This window comes from Myxocyprinus asiaticus, chromosome 24, assembly GCF_019703515.2.
Source record: "Myxocyprinus asiaticus isolate MX2 ecotype Aquarium Trade chromosome 24, UBuf_Myxa_2, whole genome shotgun sequence".
Classification (NCBI taxonomy): Eukaryota; Metazoa; Chordata; class Actinopteri; order Cypriniformes; family Catostomidae; genus Myxocyprinus; species Myxocyprinus asiaticus.
In genome coordinates, this window is record NC_059367.1 from 994,690 (window position 1) to 1,016,190 (window position 21,501).

Consider the following 21,501-nt stretch of genomic DNA (forward strand, 5'->3'; position numbering starts at 1 on the left):
ACATCTCAAGACATCAGACAGGAAGTTAAGCTCATTACAAATGGGTCTTCCAAATGGACAATGACCCCAAGTATACCTCCAAAGTTGTGGCAAAATGGCTTAAGGACAACAAAGTCAAGGTATTGGAGTGGCCATCACAAAGCCCTGACCTCAATCCGATAGACAATTTGCATGTGCAAGCAAGAAGGTCTACAAACCTGACTCAGTTACACCAGTTCTGTCTGGAGGAATGGGCCAAAATTCCAGCAACTTATTGTGAGAAGCTTGTGGAAGGATACCCAAAACATTTGACCCAAGTTAAACAATTTAAAGGCAATGCTACCAAATACTAACAAAGTGTATGTAAACTTCTGACCCACTGGGAATGTGATGAAAGAAATAAAAGCTGAAATAAATCATTCTCTCGACTATTATTCTGACATTTCACATTCTTAAAATAAAGTAGTGATCCTAACTGACCTAAAACAGGGAATGTTTTCTACGATTAAATGTCAGGAATTGTGAAAAATTGAGTTTAAATGTATTTGGCTAAGGTGTGTGTAAACTTCTGACTTCAACTGTATGGCTCATATGGGTATCCTTGATGGCACAAGGAATCCATAGACACCAAACTCATGATTTTAGGACATACGGTTTAAAAGTTATGAGCAAAAGTAGCCATTTTTCACATTTCTTGACCCATAAGTGGCGCTGTCACCAAACTTTGCATGTACCCTCAAGTCATGGTCCTGATGAAGCATACCATGTTTTGTTTCAATACGACAAACCATTGGCAAGATACAGCCTCACTTCCTGTTTTATGTCAACCTCGTTAAATTTGTGTTATCGTAACTTTTCAACAAAATCAAAAATCTAAATTTGGTATTATTCATTCTGTACGTATCAGTCTGGAGATTATTTTGAGGCACTGTTTAGGAAAATTGGGCAAAATTTGCAGGAATAGTAGCAAATAAATGTTAAACATCATAATCCAAGATGGCGGCCACTGTAATGCCCGGAGTTTTAATTCAAGTGGTCCATTTGTATTATCAGGAGGAGCGTAATTACATGCAAAAAAAAAAATCTACACCAAATGGTTCAAAAGATACGCACAAAAGAATTGAATTTTTGAACTGGTGGTGGTGCTATATAGTTTGTCTTAGAGATAGCACATTTGGTATGGGGCTATTAGTGCTCAGAAATTACTCTTCACTTTAAAATGACGTAAATGCAATGAGAAACTAATCGCTCATGCAGCATTTAATACCATGACCATATGAAATTAAGACTTGTTGCTCCGATTTAAGACCTTTTTAAGACTTTTTATAGACCTGCAGAAACCCTGATCTAAAAGGTGATTGGCTCTGTATAACTACAGTTTCGTGTCGGGTTTGAAATTAATGAAAAAATTAATTATTATTATTATTATTAAATATTTTAATAATATATTTAATTGTTTTACATTTATTGAAAATTGTAACATTATTTTTACGTGCACTCTCACTCATAGACATACACAATCACACGTCTGCGCCTTTAAAAAAAAAAAAAAACATTTGTGTTTCTATGTAAATATGCTGGACAGATGTATTTGACCATTGTGCCGCATCTCACTGTTTTTTCAGCACCTCGCGCAGGACCGCCGCATTTTTTGACACACTGTCAAGTTAAAGAGATTACATTTTTTAAAATGCATCGTTTCTGTTTAATTCTTTGCACTGCGACTGGCTTTTTATTTAGCGCAGATGTCACATGATTTCAGATCGTTTTTTACCCAGAAAAGTTTCAGCACTTTATAAATGTTTTTTTTTCCCTTTTGCTCTGGTGTGCTGAGGGTTCGCCGTACTGCGTTAAAACTGTGCATGCTTACTGTTACTATACTGTTGCAAATGTTGGCTAATTAAACAGTGTATTGCCAAAAAAATTCTTGCTTTACTTGGAGAAGAAATTATCGTGATTAGGCTTGAAATTTAACAACGCCGGTCAGGTCGAGTCACATAGTCTCAGGTACGGGCTAGGTTCAACTTAATGCCTGTGCAGACCACTATTATGTGGTAAACATGAAACACTAAACTACATTTTCTGAGATGTTACCAGATATGTATGTGTTACACATGACAGAAGACAACATAAGCATCCATTACTTTTAATTTTAAGAAGAAAGTGGTTAATTTAGGGGTTTTTTTGCACTATTTTCGACTTCTGGGTTTAAAGAGCACCTGTTATGGTTTTCCAAATATTACCTTTCATGTAGTGTGTTATATAGCTGTTTGTGAATGTAAAAAAGTCTGCAGAGTTTCAAAAATCAAAGTACACGACAAATGGAGTTATTGACTCCCAAAAGAAAGAACCGATTCTGAACACCTGAAACGAGTCGTTAGTAATTCCAGACTTACTTCCTGTACTAACCTACGTAATTTGGTAACAAAAAACCCGCCTCTGGTCTTCATTGGCTGCTCGTGAACAGCTTTGACCCGCCCTCAAACACTACACTAAGCGGTAGACCAATCACAACAGACTGGGACATCTGACCAATCAGAGCAGAGTATGCTCTCTGAAAGGAGGAGTTTAGAATGAATCCTTTAGAACGGATCATTGAACGAGTCGTTTTTGACACTGGGGAAAAAAGCTAATGCTGCAATTTAAATTATGAGCAAATTAAAGTGTTTTTTGACCTTGGATGCATGTAAATCTAATGTTGAGACCTATTAAACTAAATTAGGCACGTTTAAAAACCATAATAGGTGCTCTTTAAAATAAGCATCGAGTCAATGTCACAAGTATCTTATAAATATTAATGAGACTGTGTTGCCTTATCCAATGAGAACACACTGTCTTATGATAATTCATTAAACTACGTGACCTTGCTTCAAACTCTCAAGAGCTTCAGTTGAGGGAGTTGACAGTACCGAGTCAACATGAATCGTATTATGACTGGTCCACAAGCAATACACGCTGATATAAGCCGAAAAAAAAAAAAACGCACATACATAGTCCAAAGAGCTGTGAAATGACGCACACACATACAGTATCATCCTGCACAGAGAAGCACATCGCCGGAAACACATCAAAACTGTCAAAGACGTCCATCTAGAGCATGTTTACATACACCAACAGTTAAAAACAGCACAGATGGGCGTGAGAACACGTCCAGTTTGTGCTCAAAACAACAAGAAGCAGCAGCTGAATGACAGAGAATAGCATCTCCTTTTCAGAGTTGTAACTTGACACCGCATCTTTTAAAAGCAGCACGAGATGCATGACAAAGATGTCAGTGTCTAGTGCATGTTTATATACAAAAATAATTCAAAATAGACCAGATGGCTCCCCTTTGGTGTTCAGGAATAGTTAGTAGGCCACATAAGGCCTGTTTGTCCTGCTTTCTCTCAGTTTACGAACTGAATCACCAGTGGGAGGGGCCAAGGGTGCGATGATGTAAAGTAGGCGTTGATGTTTTTCTGTAGAGGTGGTCATGAATTAATGTACCCCTAATGAAATAGGGAAGTCTCAGAAGTAGAGGCGTTTTTGTAGCTTGTTTTCAATAAATGTTTTTATTGCATTGGGGATTAAGTTTTGAGTTCTGAAATTTACAGTATGTTTTTACAGTAGAAAGACCTCTTATATATTCAAAATATCAAGGAAAATTTGATTCCTCATGGCATGATCCCTTTAAACAAATCAAAACACTTTGAAGATTCTTTTGTAGTAATGTGAGCACCTCTGACAGGCTTTTTAACGGCCATGTTGTTCTCGTGGTGATTTGTTTCTTACCCTGCTGGTCGTGATCGGTGCAGCGTGACACCAGCGCGCTCACTGCAGGAAACGTGATACTGGACATGGCAGCGACCGCACCAGCTGCCCACATCATCCTGTAGATGATTAATACACAAACACGAGTGTTATTTTAAACCCAGAGAGTCATACAGTCGCAAACTCAATGTGACAGAATGGAACAACAGTCTGATATGTCTGATCACTTTCCCATTACTTAACGTACCAGACTACTGAGCAAAATAAATGTAAATAATGCCTTAAATTCAAATGAAACTTACCAGGGTTCTGAGCCGAAGCCGTACCAGGCCAGTTGGAACAGCTGAAATCCGAGGCCCAGTAATACTGTGCTTTTATTTCCGATTTTCTTCATCAAAATGCTTAAAAGTAACGTCTGCAAGAAAGACAACTGTTCTCATAATGGCGTTCAAGAATGAAAATATTTTTTAATGTTAAAATGCTGCGTTTCAAACCTGCGCTCCGATGGACAGAAGTCCAACCATCGCTATAAACCCTGCAATCGCTTCGGAGGAAAAGTTAATGACCTGAAAAATCAATACACAGTTTGAAATGTTACAAAAGGACAATGAACATACTTCAAAGTCGAGATGAAAGCTTTTAATTGTTTACCTTCTCAATACATGTTCCTGGTCTAATTGTAAACAATTCATCTCTGCATGTTATTCCAAAGCTTGTGCTCCTGACAGCAGTGTCGGAAATGAACTTTTCCATTAAGAGGCAAAATTTGCCCCTTCTATGAAGCCCATATTTATAATGCATTGTAGAGGCATTATAATGCATTCACAATGTCTCATAATACATCTTAAAATACGTTTAAACTTCTCATAAATAATTATAACTACAGTTATAATACACTATAAGACTTCCCCTATTCATAGTTAAACTTTAGAGTATAATGCATTATAATGAATTCATAATGTCTCATAATACACCTTATAACATGTTATAACTCCTCATAAATAATTATAACTACAGTTATAATACACTATAAGACTTCCCCTATTCATAGTTAAACTTTAGAGTATAATGCATTATAATGAATTCATAATGTCTCATAATACACCTTATAACATGTTATAACTCCTCATAAATAATTATAACTACAGTTATAATACACTATAAGACTTCCCCTATTCATAGTTAAACTTTAGAGTATAATGCATTATAATGAATTCATAACGTCTCATAATACACCTTATAACATGATATAACTTCTCATAAATAATTATAAGACTTCCCCTATTCATAGTTATACTTTAGAGTATAATGCATTTTAATGAATTCATAATGTCTCACAATACACCTTATAACATGTTATAACTTCTCATAAATAATTATAACTACAGTTATAATACATTATAAGACTTCCCCTAGTCATAGTTATACTTTAGAGTATAATGCATTATAATGAATTCATAATGTCTCACAATACACCTTATAACATGTTATAACTTCTCATAAATAATTATAACTACAGTTATAATACACTATAAGACTTCCCCTATTCATAGTTATACTTTAGAGTATAATGCATTATAACACAAGCAACATCCAATGTCAACGCAGCAGAAGTTAATAAAGTTAATTTTATAAATGCTGTATAATGTAAACAGTCTAAAGACTTTATGACATGATCATATTATAAGTGTTCTATGACTGCTTTAAATTATAAAATAATTATCTTCTTATAAACAGTTATAACATAAACATGTATCATAAAATACAAGTCAAACTTCTATAATGGAAGTTATTTATAAAATAAATCTCCAAATAAGATGCACAAACATTAAAGTTTATTGAATAGAGTTCAGTATAGAATCAGTTATTCTTGTGTGTGTTTACATGTGTGTTCAACATACATATTTAGAGTTTCTGACAGATTTTAATCTTGTAGATTTACAAGTGTTTACATTAAATATGTGTTATTTTGTATTTTGTGCATGTGTAATGTTTATAACTTCCAGCATGAATTGTTTAGTTTTATAACCACTTATAAATATCTATTATATACAGTTTATATTACAAATCTATATAATACATTCTGCATTAACTTCTGCATTTAAAATCAGATGTCGCTCGTGTTATAATGTATTATATTCTAAGGTATAACTACGAACAGGTAAGTATTATAAATGTACTATAACTGTGGTTACAATTATTTATGAGAAGATATAACATATTATAAGATGTATTGAGACATTACTCATGCATTATAATGCCTTTACAATGCATTATAAATATGGGCTTCATAGAAAGTGTTCCCAGATTTTTTACCTTTATGAGGGCATATGTTTTCTAATCCTAAAAAATGTCAAATACTTTAACCAGTTTATTAACTAAATTGATCTGAGTAATTATATCTAATGTTTTATGCAATAATATGTACAGTTGTGCTCAAAAGTTTGCATACCCTGGCAGAAATTGTGACATTTTGGCATTGATTTTGAAAATATGACTGATCATGCAAAAAAAAACTGTCTTTTATTTAAGGATAGTGATCATATGAAGCCATTTATTATCACATAGTTGTTTGGCTCCTTTTTAAAACATAATGAAAACAGAAATCACCCAAATGGCCCTGATCAAAAGTTTACACACCCTTGAATGTTTGGCCTTGTTACAGACACACAAGGTGACACACACAGGTTTAAATGGCAATTAAAGGTTAATTTCCCACACCTGTGGCTTTTTAAATTGCAATTAGTGTCTGTGTATAAGTAGTCAATGAGTTTGTTAGCTCTCACGTGGATGCACTGAGCAGGCTAGATACTGAGCCATGGGGAGCATAAAAGAACTGTCAAAAGACCTGCGTAACAAGGTAATGGGACTTTATAAAGATGGAAAAGGATATAAAAAGATATCCAAAGCTTTGAAAATGCCAGTCAGTACTGTTCAATCACTTATTAAGAAGTGGAAAATTCGGGGATCTCTTGATACCAAGCCAAGGTCAGGTAGACCAAGAAAGATTTCAGACACAACTGCCAGAAGAATTGTTCAGGATACAAAGAAAAACCCACAGGTAACCTCAGGAGAAATACAGGCTGCTCTGGAAAAAGACGGTGTGGTTGTTTCAAGGAGCACAATACGACGATACTTGAACAAAAATGAGCTGCATGGCCGAGTTGCCAGAAAGAAGCCTTTACTGCACCAATGCCACAAAAAAGCCCGATTACAATATGCCCGACAACACCTTGACATGCCTCACAGCTTCTGGCACACTGTAATTTGGAGTGACGAGACCAAAATAGAGCTTTATGGTCACAACCATAAGCGCTATGTTTGGAGAGGGGTCAACAAGGCCTATAGTGAAAAGAATACCATCCCCACTGTGAAGCATGGTGGTGGCTCACTGATGTTTTGGGGGGGGTGTGAGCTCTAAAGGCACAGGGAATCTTGTGAAAATTGATGGCAAGATGAATGCAGCATGATATCAGAAAATACTGGCAGACAATTTGCATTCTTCTGCATGAAAGCTGCGCATGGGACGCTCTTGGACTTTCCAGCACGACAATGACCCTAAGCACAAGGTCAAGTTGACCCTCCAGTGGTTACAGCAGAAAAAGGTGAAGGTTCTGGAGTGGCCATCACAGTCTCCTGACCTTAATATCATCAAGCCACTCTGGGGAGATCTCAAACGTGCGGTTCATGCAAGACGACCAAAGACTTTGCATGACCTGGAGGCATTTTGCCAAGACGAATGGGCAGCTATACCACCTGCAAGAATTTGGGGCCTCATAGACAACTATTACAAAAGACTGCACACTGTCATTGATGCTAAAGGGGGCAATACACAGTATTAAGAACTAAGGGTATGCAGACTTTTGAACTTGGGTCATTTCATTTTTTTCTTTGTTGCCATGTTTTGTTTTATGATTGTGCCATTCTGTTATAACCTACAGTTGAATATGAATCCCATAAGAAATAAAAGAAATGTGTTTTGCCTGCTCACTCATGTTTTCTTTAAAAATGGTACATATATTACCAATTCTCCAAGGGTATGCAAACTTTTGAGCACAACTGTATATCTAAGCCTAGAATACAATATTAAAAAATATATCAGATGTTAAAAATGAAACAGAATCCATTATTTTGAATTTCTGAGACATTTTTGTCACTTTCGGAGGCAATTTCTGACCCTGCCTGAGAGATAAAATCAAGTTGTTGTTTTTTTAATATCTCTTCACACTGAAATACATCACATTTCTGAAGGAAGATGGGTATCAAACTAATATTTTTATAGTGACTTTAAGTCCACAACAATCTGCGCACCTGCCCCAGGTAGAGGAAGAAGCTGGAATACTGTCCGGCTTCAGGCAAATATGACAGGAACACTGTGACACAGATGAGCAGCACTGTCGAGTCTTTACCAACCTTCCGCAAAGACTGACAGGAAGAAAGAGTTTCGGTAAAAATATTTTATGAGCACATTAAAATAAAATCAGAGCACAAAAAGTGTGTAACTCACAGCAAACGGATCAGCCTGCTCCCAAGAAATGGGCAAACCCCACGATGATAATCTCATTTTATCAGGAAGAGACTCTGGAACGACCAGCAGAACAAAGAGAATATCCAGCACAGCAATTATAGTGGCAAGCAGCACCACCAGACTGTCTCCATATTTGCCCGACAGGAACGCTCCGATCGCTGGACTCGTCACTAAACTCGCCGCAAACGTTGCTGAGACCTGAAATCAAAGACCAATAGACAGTCCTGAAACAAACACTGTGGACTCAATTATGTCGAGTTAAACATACTCGATTATATTGTTTAAAATGAAGCATCATGAGCGGAAAAATTTGGCATATCTGGAGTGTCTTTTATAATGTAAGAAGAGTTGGAATCGTGAGAAAATAAACACATGTAACGATATATCTGCAAGCAGCAACTACCGGGCCAAGCACACTGACGGCATGTAAGAAAGTATGATTGGGCATCACTGATTATGATTAAGAAAAAGAAAAAGCGGATTAAAAAACTAAGTAGAATTGCTTATAATACAAATCATTATAACTTTTGACCAACAGGTGGCGCTGTCACGAGTTTATATGGTGCAGTTAGGGTGTGGTGACAATGACCTGTACAAAGTTTCATGCCAATACGCAAAAGTGTTGCCAAGATACAGCCTCAGATCCTTTTAAGAGTCATCTATTTCATTGGCGCGTTATTCGAGAACCGTTTGGTCTATCAAAAAGCTTTTGTTAACTTTTTGTCCTGAGTGTCCCTAGGTGATACACTGCAAATTTCATGCATATCAGATGTACGTCCTGCGAGGACTTAAAAAAAGTAGGTTTTCAATGAAAATAAAAATGGCGGTCTGGGTTAGGGTTAGGGTTAGGGTTCTGGGTAGCTCAGCGAGTATTGACGCTGACTACCACACCTGGAGTCACGAGTTCGAATTCAGGGCGTGTTGAGTCGACTCCAGCCAGGTCTCCTATGCAACCAATTGGCACAGTTGCTAGGGAGGGTAGAGTCACATGGGGTAACCTCCTCGTGGTCGCTATAATGTGGTTCTCGCTCTCGGTGGGGTGCGTGGTGAGTTGTGCGTGGATGCCGCGGAGAATAACGTGAAGCCTCAACATGCGCTATGTCTCCGCGGTAACGTGCTCAATAAGCCACGTGAAAAGATACGCGGATTGACGTCTCAGACGCGGAGGCAACTGATTCGTCCTCCGCCACCTGGATTGAGGCGAGTCACTATGCCACCACGAGGACTTAGAGCGCATTGGAAATTGGGCATTCCAAATTGGGGAGAAAAGGGGAGAAAAAATAAATAAATAAATGGCGGTCTGGAAGTATGGCCAAACATGGCAAATTTGGTATCATCGTGTTCGGCATGACCCAAGGAAGCTAGACTCAAGTCTAAAACTTTTCTTTAAAAAGTTAAGCATTTTATTCTATTGTTTGACCACTAGGTGGCACTGTCCCCAAACTTTTTGAGTACCTTCAGGACATGGCCCTGATGACACATACCAAATTTCGTAATGATCCGCCAATGCGTTACAGCAATTTTAGACAAAATTAAAAATGTCAGATGCTCAATATGGCCCTGGGTATTATTCGACTCTGTATGACCCAAGGAATGTAAAGAGACTTGTTTCATGATTTTAGGCCAAACTATTCAGATGTTATAAGGAAAAATAGCCATTTTCATATTTCTTGACCACTAGGTGGCACTGTGCTGAAACTGTGCAGGTACCCTCACGTCATGCTTGTGATGACATATACCTTTTGTGTCGATTCGCTAAAATGGTGCAAAGATACAGCCTCACGTCCATCTAGGTGCGCTCGCTGTCTAATTCTTTGATGCGTTATGCTAAAACAGTTTGGTCTATCACCATGAATTCCTTAACTTTTTGTCCTAGACATATGGTCTATGAGTTTGAAAAATGTAAATGGCGGAAAAAAAATCTAGTGGGAGGAGCTTCGAAACAATGCAACCAACTGGGACTTGGCATGATCATTATTTTGTTTCTAGGCCTTATTGTTCAAAAGGTATTGGTATGCAACTTTGAACAGTTGGTGGCGCTAGAGGGTTTGTGTTAGAGACCCCAAATTTGGGTCAGTTACATTTGAGAGTGTCCTCTATCATTGTGCCAAATTTCATAACTTTCCTGTGAACGATTCTATGGGTTGGCATAGACTTAAAGAGTGGAAGAATAATAAGAAAAGGAACTCTAATAGGTGCCTATACACATTTAGTGCTCGGCTACTAATAAATCTGATTTATAGAGCAGATAGTTCTGGTCCTGGATGCTGATTGGTTAACACAGTGTTCCATCACGCTAAATAACACAATAGAGTAACAGCTATGACATGCACTCAGAGAAGTACCATTAACTGCAGTTTACATGTCAGGACATAGATCTTTTTAACTTCGTGAATTTGCTTAAAATAAAAATTACATCTGTGCCATTAATGCTTTTATTTTTAATTAGCCATTTTATGAAAGCAACAAGGCAATCGACACCATGCTGAATATAGTCGCCTCGTGACTATATTGACGACATCATACCACCTTGAGTGCATGTTTGCTTAATTATGACTAAGATGCATGTTCAACTTCTTACCAGTCCATACGCCGTGCTTCTCTCATGTTCTTCTGTAATATCAGCCACATACGCAAATATAACAGAAAACGTAACAGAGAAAAGTCCAGAAACTGACATCAGAGCAAAAAACCACCTGCAGAGAAGAGACAAAAATATAGATACACAATTCTTTGGCTTTTATGCTTTTAGGAGTGTGAAATTAATCAAATATGTATACAGTAGTTCTGCCACAGAGCAGCACTGAGAAATCAAGTCTTATAAAGACAAAGTATTTCTGTTCATGTTTTTTGCTCTCGTGTAGAATCAGCAGAGCAGTTTGAAGCTTTAGTCACATGAGAATCATGTGATGTCACACACACGGCTCGTACCACGGGCTGATCCTCATTAGTGGGATGGGGGCGCAGGTGAAAAAAACTGTGAGCAGCAGGAAGGACTTTCTGCCACAAACATCAGACAAGGCACCGATCAGAGGAGCACTCATGAATGACAACAAACCCTGCAAACACAAATGCATTAACAACCTCTGAAAGTAATACACAACAGCAGAATCAAGCAACGTTTGCCTCTTTTTCTAATCAATGAAATCAGTGTTGGAGAATTCATACTTAGCCTTTAACTACCATAAAGATTGACAGCTGTTGCACATTATGATTACATGCGCTGAATTTACCTTCACTCCCTGAATGAGGCCGTTCATGAGAAACGTGTGCTGTGGAAATGTTTCATGCAGGACCTGAAGTGAAGAAAAAGCATTTCTGGTTTTCTCTCTGACAGGTGTATGAGTTTACTACCGTACTGTTTGCATTTGGACATGAATTATCTCCTGAATACTTTGTTTAGCATTTGCATCTGCTGTGTTCCAGTGAGACACTTATAATGGAAGTCAATGGGGTCAATAATCTGTAAACATTAAAATACTCACTGTTTCAAAAGTATAGACACAAGACATAAACAATATGTGTGTTAACATGATTTTACTGTGATTAAATCACTTACTAACCACATCTGTGGAAAGTTATAGACAATTTTACAACTTGGTTGCCATGACAACATAACACTGTAAACCCTTAAACCCCACAATGACGATTTAAATACATTTACAGCTGAAATAATGCACAAGATTTAACAGAAGTATTAATGTAAGTGCTTTTATAAAATTATAAGCTTCACATTTCTGACTTTAAACCCTCCAAAAATTGACCCCATTGACTTCCATTGTAAGTGTCTCACTGGAACACAGATTTGTGCTTTTTTTAAAGAAAAGGAGGAATGAGTCTAAATTAATTTTTGTGGTAATCAGCACTGTCACAAATGCTGTCGATTGAGCTGAACTTGTATTGAACCTGAAATATTCATGTAAGAGTATGTGCAAGGGGTGAAATATATTTATTAAAATCATCATATATATTTTTCACTGTTGTGTTTTGAAATGACTCACTGTCAGCATCGGTGTGGTCAGGAGACCCCAGGCAAAAAATTCGAGGAAGATCACCACCACTGCATGGGTCACCTTCGCCCGACCAACACTGCGCTGCTGGAAAGAAAATATTCAGTTTCACTGGCATGAATGGCAAACCATCAAACTAATATTGTTTTTATGTTAATCGATGCACAAAATAAGATTGCACCAACCAAACCAAAAGCCACTTAAAGGGACAGTTCACCCAAAAATGAAAATTCTCTCATCATTTACTCACCCTCATGCCATCCCAGATGTGTATGACTTTCTTTCTTATGCCGAACACAAATGAAGATTTTTAGAAGAATATTTCAGTTCTGTAGGTTCATACAATGCAAGTGAATGGTGACCAGGATGATGAAGCCCCAAAAAGCACATAAAGGCAGCATAAAAGTAATCCATGTATTCAGAAGCAATCCAATTGGTTTTGTACAGTGAAAAAGGAGTTATACTTTGATCTGTTTGCAACCAAAATCAATTAGATCACTTCAGACGACGCTGTTTAAACCACCGTCATATGGATTACTTTCATGCTGCTTTTGTGTGCCTTTTTGGAGCTTCAAAGTTCTGGTCACCATTCACTTGCATTGTATGGACCTACAGAGCTGAAATATTCTTCTAAAAATCTTCATTTGTGTTCAGCAGAAGAAAGTAAGTCACACATCTGGGATGGCATGAGGGTGAGTAAATGATGAGAGAATTTTCATTTTTGGGTGAACTGTCCCTTTAAGTGGCTATTGGTTTGGTTGGTGCAATTTTATTTTGTGCATCGATTAACATAAAAGCTTTAAAGGCATTTACACTGGAATGCCTTACAAACCTGCAGAAAATGGTTTAATATGCATTAACTTCGGAGATAAACTACACGATTATCATTCCCTGCCATAAACAACTATCAACATGGAAAGATTCCTATTTTACACTCTACCAGAAAATTAGCTGTGAAATGAACGTGCTTTCTCATTATAAACACTGCTGCTGAAAATGATGAACTTTAATTTGTCAGTCTAGATTCATCTAAAGTGTGACATTATAATATGAAACCAAAACACATGAGAGACAGATGATTAAACTGAACATATGAGATTAAATGAGTGAATGTTAAAATCACTAACTCTGATATATTTGACCAGCATGATGTTTTCCGTCGTAAAGGCTCACATTCTGTTCAATCTGTCAATCATTATGATCACTTTTAATGAAAATAATATAATCGTTTCCGCAGCTCTTCAGAATAAGAGTTTTTGATGACAAAATACAACATCAACTTCCTGTTTCCGCCTGCGCTCGAGTTGACTTCAGAATAAGAGTCTTTTGATGACAAAATACAACATCAACTTCCTGTTTCCGGCTGCGCTCGAGTTGACTTCAGAATAAGAGTCTTTTGATGACAAAATACATCAACTTCCTGTTAATCAGATTCAGAATCAGAATCAGAATCAGAATGAACTTTATTGCCAAGTATGCTTACACATACAAGGAATTTGTCTTGGTGACAGGAGCATCCAGTACACAACAATATAAAAACAGCGACAACACTTTTAAAAAAATAATTAAAATTGACTAAAAAATAGATAAATATTGAAAAGGTAAAAGTATATATAGAATACACAATAGACAATTTATACATACATACATACATACATATATATAGATAGATAGATAGATAGATAGAAACACACACATATATATACATATACTTATATATACACATGTATACATATACATACATATATATACACATATATATATATATATATATATATATATATATATATATATATATATATATATATATATATATACATACACACACACACACACACACACACACATACATATATATATATGTATATACGTATATATAATGCTTTATTCATAAATGTTATATGGTCATCATATAAACCAAATTTTGTAGATTTCAAAATAGAAGTAGGTTATTATTTTAATATATTGACAGGAGTTAAAAACATAAAAGCAAAAAATAGTGTGATTTGTTTTGTAAAGCATTTAATGTCTCTTTTTGAACATTCATATTATATTCTTTGTATACTTTACATTATATTGCCTTGTCTACTATGAACTACATATACCCTTTTGAAAGTTTTTATTTTTTGACTAATATTTATTTTCAGTGAATCAGAAGTGAATGTGTCTCTGGTGTGACTGAACAGAGAAAGAGGAAGCAGTGGGCGGAGCCTGCAGATGACTGACACATGGAGGGACTGACCTCACCATCATGCGATATGAATGCAGATCCTTTGTTTATCTATTGGTCATAATATCTACATGCATTGGAAAGTTTAGCTTCTAGGCTTTCAAACGATATCTATTTTGTGTTGGTCAAGACTGTAGGTATTAATATTTTGACAATTATTTTTTCTCGTGGGCCCATCTGAGCATAAAGGGTTAAATATTAAGAGATTCATGTAGTATTATAATTTTTTTAAATTTATATTCCAGAGCACCATTTTCTTGAGACAAGTTACTCCTTACACTCCCTTCAATTTGAGTTAAAAAAAAAAAAAAATGGGTAGGAATTAGGAAAAGCTTAAAATAACAGTCCATGTATAGGATCACTATTAATCTGTTTTTCAGCTGGATTTCCATTTGCAGTACTGAACATTCAGAACAAACCGTTCAAACAAGGATTCTTCTGCAGCGATGACACCATCAAGTACTCGTTTGAAGAAGATACAATATCTCTCTTCTCCTCTCCACATATATCCAGATCTTCCTTCAGTTATGAATACATTGCATGTACAAGGTCGTCAGACAAAAATATAAGTATGTCTTTGACAATTATGTTGGTGTAGTTTATATGCCACGTTTTCACTTATCTCTTCACGAAAAATAAAAAGAACATAAAATAGCACATACTATTATTTAGAGGAGGTGATTATCTTTCAAATGAGCCCACACACAAAATAATCAGATGCATAGATCATTAGATAATCCACATGAAGCACAATGTTACATATGACCACCAGGAGATGGTGCCAAATACATGAACAACAGTTCATTTCAGTTTAGAATCCGACTTAACACATTATTAAGGGTATGCGGGCTCGCACTGAATATTCCGGAGAGCAAATATGTTCTTTCATGACATCACAAAGCAAAAAAGAACGCTGTGTCATCCCTAATAGGGACTTTAAGCAGCAGGTGCGGTTACGGCGTTCTGTGTTCCATTGTGTGTACCCAACTTCACTCACTTCCTGACATCGAAACCATAATTTCTAAAGCATTTCCTCTTTACCACAGTGACAGTCGTTTATACGTGACAGATGAGGAAAGTAAATGTTAGATTATGTTTTACAAGATATGATGCAAAGTGAACACAGTGAATAGCCTAAACATCCTCCTCAAAACATATATTAAATTACACATGGTTATACTTATAGGCTTCGAATAAAAAACTTAAAAAATATAGTTAGAATATTAATAATAATTTCTAGGTTTTAGACATAGGATATTTATATCGTACAAGAGTAAAACTCTTCTTCTGACAGTTATTTAACACTGCAAGCATCCCTTCTCTTGCTGTTTTATATAGCCTACCTTTTTTTTTCTTGAATAATTAAATGCTTCGTTCCATCGTCATTATTGCTTAGTGATTTTTGTGTAGCCTCCCGACTGCAGATGTTGTTTAAAGTCCCTATTATTTTGTTTCCATTCCACATCTGTAAACTCCTTTAAGGACAACTCTCACCCACATGTCTTTACTTCGTACTTGCATCCAGAGATGCCTGAGGTTAGATTGGAGGAGGAATGGGCATGAGGAAAATACATGGTTAAGTCAGACAGGGTATTAGACTCTACTTCTAATTCTTCGTTTGCCAAGTAGAGTGAGTTACATAAGAAGAAAGCTTTTCTGGCATATTTTTTAGATATCTCAACAAAGCAAAAACACCGATTACGGACTTTGGTGCCATTCTCACTTTCTCAACCTTTCTCCGCTTCTTCTGAACGCAACGACTGACGCTCTTCGCATGTGCAGAAGTTTGATTTGTAATACATGTAATGCACATGTAAATGAATATTTGTATCAGACTGCAAAGTGTAGAGGACATATAAATAGTACATTCGAAATCTGAAATTGGATTGAATTTATTTGAATTGACGAAAATTAGAGCATGTAAACAGCCAATGATGACTCAAATGGCACAGAATGTAACTCATTCTGTGAAATCTCATTACTAAAATCATATCTACATGCTATGCAAACGTTTAGTCATTGTTGTGTTTGCATGTGTAATTAGTGTAATTATGTGCAATTGTTATGTTTTATTTGTTTGGAGATGTTTTTGGACACTGTGATAAATTATATTTATAATGCTATAACTTTTGATTGCTTTGATGTATCAACACAATTTTCTCATATACAGTTGACATGATTGGGCATAAAATAAGCAGTTTTTCGGAGCCACCTTATTTACGCCCAGAGATATATAATGTCAAATAATTTTATTTTTTTTTGCCTCAATTTGGGATTTTTGACAAGTTATAAGCCTTTAATATTGGGTACGCCACTGAAACAGGAAATCTTTAAAAACACCTTCAGAGCTTCAAATGTTAATCATGGACAATATTTTTTGCTGCATTTATTGATATTTTTTAATGTTTTTAAAATAATAACTGTTCACTGTTAGTTCATAATGCATTAACTCATGTATAGAATTTTCATTTAAAAACTTTGAAGTTAACATTAACCAAGATTAATAAATGCTGTAAAAGCATTGTTCAGTGTACGTTCATGTTAATGTAGTCAAATTATAAGACTTTTCTCCCTATGCAAGTGTTCTTTCTATCAGATCTCTTCAACACTCACTGTAAATCTGATAAAGATGATGATGATGAAATCTTACACACGAGCCTCCGTGAGACATCAGACTCGCCTACTACGGTAGCACGCAATGATGCCAGGAGGCAAACGTACTGCACATAGAAAAAGTCCAACCACTCTTTCCACTCATCAGAGATGGACTTGTGCTGCACGCCTCTGGCCAGAAACATATGTCATGCACACCAGTGAGACCTGAAAGAGAAAAATCATTTCAGAGCGCAACAACAGATGAAATTTCAGGTGCAGTAGTTGAACATGTGCGCAGATGTTCTCCACAACATACATGAAATCATTCCACCGAAACAACCACTCATGTTTGACGGTGTTAATGGAAGCTTCCTCTGAAAGCTCTGATTCAAAGTCACTATCAGGTTTAATTACATTTTTCAAAAGCAGGGCAGAAATGTAACATACATTTAACAGATTTGAGCATAGGCTGTGATATATATAAATAAATGACAAACAATAAATTACATGCATTTACAAATTTATATACACACTCTCAACATGTATAGTTCGGATTATGACTGTGTAATGCATGTATCGCCAAATGTTTCTCACTAGATCAAGGATATGATCACAGGATTTATTAAACTGAAAAGTACCGGGTAACACCAGAGTTAAACACATAAAATACATAAGATATGTGCATGAAAATACTTTTCTTAACTTTGTTATTGTGGAGAATGTGTTTCCAGATCAACACAGATTAAAGGTGCTGTAAGCAATATTTTTCATGAAAAGTTATGCAAAGAATGTTACTACTCCCTGAAAGATATTACTGAAATAAGTGTCATGAGATATTTCACCGGTCTCTGTGACAACTCTAGACTCTGTAAACAACAAACAAAAATGTGTCCATGGTCTCTGACACTTTCTGCCTGTCAATTATGTTGCTCGTTCTCATAGTATTGTAGTTTCAGCTAATTATTTAGGCTTAATGCCATTTTTATGCCATGTTGTTCATAACAGTTGTCAGTTGAGGGCGCTATTTTACTACTGTTGTTTTTGACAACCGTTTCTGCATGATGTCGGTCTCAATAAAGCTTGTTTGGTATCTTTGGAGTGCAGCGTTTGGAAAGGGGGCGTGAGTAATCCAACTGCTCAGTTTGTGGGAATTCTAGAACAGCTAAAATCACTTACAGCACCAAATTAATGATCATAGGAAATTATGCATGGGCCAAAAAACAAAACAAAGTGTTGTATATTTAAGTCTGTTATTTGTTGTCATTTTAATGCAAAAACTGCAAGTGCTTAATGCCATAGTACAAAATATGTGACTATGTAAAAATTACTTTTGCAGGTTATTGGTATGTTGTTTGTAAATAGCTGCAGTGAACACGTTCTAAAATTATTTACAATTACTTTTGTTGATTTACGTTTATGGTATTGAGGAAAGAACATAATTTTGTACTTGTAACTGGTCAACTACACCAAAGCATGTAGTTAAACAATTAAAAGCACCTGATTTAACTCTGTTGGACCCCTTGAATTGCAAAGTTCACACATTTTCTTATGAGTCAGAGGTCAAAATAGTATTGCCAGTTGTACAGGCTACAGAGGGGAAGCTATTTGTATTTTCATAGCAGAAGTTTTCTCATCAAAAGTCAGGCAAAACTGTTTGTGAACTTATTTAATTTATTACAACTATGATATTGATGTGTCCAGGCCAGAGAACCAATTAGAGATACTTAGAGGAACTGTAAAAGATTTTTTTCAACTTAGTTCAGTTCAAGCTAAAAGTAAAAAAAAAAAAAAAAAAAAGAAAGAAAAGTTCAAGCTTATCATTGAAATAATTTTAGATAAACTGTAGTTTTTGTTTTATGTATCCACCCTATGTGTTTATGTTTTCTATGAAGCAAAAAAACCCCCCCAAAAAAAACAAACAAAAAAACAGTTCATTTCAATTAAACAACTGAGCGGTTGATGATAATGGCGCCTCTAGTGGTCAGATGATGTCGTCGCTCCTCCAGCAGTCTGATGCTTTTTAGCTTTTGGAAGTCCAAATAATTTCAGCGGATCGGTTTGTTCAGATGGCTTCTTTCAAATGAAACCGTTAATAAACGATTCTCAGATTCGATCAAGTCTGAGATGAGTTGAGGCGCGTGATTTTTAACTAACTAAAAAAACGTGATTTATTACCATTTTTGAAAAATTATTACGTCAAATATTATTTAGTGCTTCATGTACCCTTTACTTAGTTCCAAATGATTTCGGTATGATCGAGTTATTCAAACGAACCGATTCAATAGAACAATTCCGAAAATTTGACGTTTTATTAGTGAATCTGTGAGGTTGGATTCTGATCCGAAATAATCTGTTAGCTAGCTGACTGAGTGATGCTTTTTTGCTACATGTTTCACTTTAAAATACATTTAAAATCACTTTGTATGGGGCATGAGGGATATTCGGTATTTATGTCAACATTAATGATTAATTGTATCGTGTATCTGAGCATTATGTGTGTTTTTTGAAGTACTATATGTTAGGTTTGGGTGTCCAGACCAGAGAACCAATAAGAGATTGTATTTTTTTTTTACGTATCCACCCTATATGTTTATGCCCTGTGAGATGTTTTCTATGAAGCAAAAAAACAAAACAAAAAAAATAAACAATTCAGTTCAATTAAACCTAAAACTGAGCGGGTGATGATAGTGGCGCCTCTATTGGTCAGATGATGTCATCGCTCCTCCAGCAGGAAGTCCAAATCATTTTAGCGAATCGGTTCGTTCGGACGGCTCCTTTCAAATGAAACCGTTTAAGAAATGATTCTCATATTCGATCAAGCCTGATGTAAGCGGGGGCCTGGGGAGCTCAGCGAATATTGACGCTGACTACCACACCTGTAGTCACGAGTTCAAATCCAGGGTGTGCTGAGTGACTCCAGCCAGGTCTCCAAAGCAACCAGATTGGCCCGGTTGCTAGGGAGGGTAGAGTCACATGGGGTAACCTCCTTGTGGTCACGATTAGTGGTTCTCGCTCTCAGTGGGGCATGTGGTAAGTTGTGTGTGGATCGTGGAGAGTAGCATGAGCCTCCACATGCTGTGAGTCTCTGCGGTGTCATGCACAATGAGTCACGTGATAAGATGCACGGATTGACGGTCTCAGAAGCGGAGGCAACTGAGACTTGTCCTCCACCACCCGGATTGAGGTGAGTAACCGCGCCACCACGAGGACCTACTAAGTAGTGGGAATTGGGCATTCCAAATTGGGAGAAAAGGGAAGAAAAAAAAAAGCATATAAGCAGTTGCCGCGTGACTAAATCCCACTGTACGATTTTGGCCACGATTCTGCCGTCTGAGACAAATTTCGGGAATCCTATAGGATTTCTGTCATCGTAGGGCAAAATTGGCAATCTACAGCGTTCAATGTGATGTTCACCGACGGCTTATTAATAACCTTTGCGATGATCTTCAGTTTCCGATGAAGTTCTGGCAGTGTCAGAAATTTAGCATCACATTCGTATAGTGTGACTGCTATAATGACGGCCAGATGAGATAGTCCGCTCCTCTCTCGCACCCCAATTCACTGTTTTCAGAGAAACCCGCTGATATGCTCCTTGGAAAGAAACCTATTTTCGAAATTTTGCGTTTCTGTGTGAACAGAGAAGTTTGTCATTTTTCAGGCCACAAGTCTTGTTATTTCCACAATGAATATTCGCTTGTGGTAGCTAATTATTACTGTATGCTTCCTCCTGCACTCGCGTTCATTCCCAACATCTGTCATTTTTTTTGTATTGGCGATCAGGCTGTCTTATTATAGACCTATTTGACAAAATCCATCCTTCTGTTTATATGTTTGCCTATGCTCGTGATGAAGTGGTATTGGAGCAACGGAAATGCGCTTCAGAAAAAAAAAACAAAAAATGCTCCTCCAGGATGGGCAAATCTCACCGTTTCGCTTCTATTCCGCGAATAGTCACGTTCACTGATCGGGACGATTGGGACCGCAGTCGGCCACGATGTGTATCGTACAGTCTGACGGGCATAGACATCATTTCAAAAGTGAGGGGGGACAGAACGATTAGCGCAAGATGAACAAATACGTAAGATGTATTTTTAAGGCTCTCAATCGACGAATTTTTTTTTATTGAATTTGTAACGTGACTGAGTAGTGAATTTGAACTGTTGCATTTACACATTTAGACATTTGCTGTATGAAAGACACAGCATTAACACATTTGCCCTGTGAAAAAGTGCACTTCGGTTTTATTGAAAGTGAGGGGGACGCGTCTCTGCATCCCCCGCGTTTTCTACGCCCATGCAGTCTGACATAATGTCGCACAGTGCGCCATGGCGATATCAATGCGTTCATCTCGTACAGTCTGACAAGCAACAATCTTAAAGGACTGAAAGAATCATACAGTGTAAAAACAC

The 21,501-nt window shown here is 36.7% G+C and overlaps 1 protein-coding gene across 2 annotated transcripts in view; it reads right to left on the minus strand.

Moving 5' to 3' along the window:
• The window catches only part of LOC127414567 (hippocampus abundant transcript 1 protein-like), an 18,055-nt gene extending 4,516 nt beyond the window's left edge, over positions 1 to 13,539 (minus strand). The window contains exons 1-10 of one of the 2 annotated variants that reach the window (XM_051652694.1): positions 13,395 to 13,539; positions 12,259 to 12,351; positions 11,491 to 11,553; positions 11,189 to 11,316; positions 10,839 to 10,953; positions 8,237 to 8,455; positions 8,041 to 8,154; positions 4,224 to 4,295; positions 4,032 to 4,144; positions 3,751 to 3,848 (exon numbers count right to left, since the gene is read on the minus strand). In XM_051652694.1, the coding sequence (XP_051508654.1) occupies positions 3,751 to 3,848; positions 4,032 to 4,144; positions 4,224 to 4,295; positions 8,041 to 8,154; positions 8,237 to 8,455; positions 10,839 to 10,953; positions 11,189 to 11,316; positions 11,491 to 11,553; positions 12,259 to 12,351; positions 13,395 to 13,415 (1,036 nt within the window). In that variant the 5' untranslated portion in view covers positions 13,416 to 13,539. Of the gene's footprint in view, positions 1 to 3,750; positions 3,849 to 4,031; positions 4,145 to 4,223; positions 4,296 to 8,040; positions 8,155 to 8,236; positions 8,456 to 10,838; positions 10,954 to 11,188; positions 11,317 to 11,490; positions 11,554 to 12,258; positions 12,355 to 13,394 lie in introns of both variants that reach the window. The other variant, XM_051652693.1, reaches the window with a different exon arrangement.
• Positions 13,540 to 21,501: the final 7,962 nt, after the last annotated feature.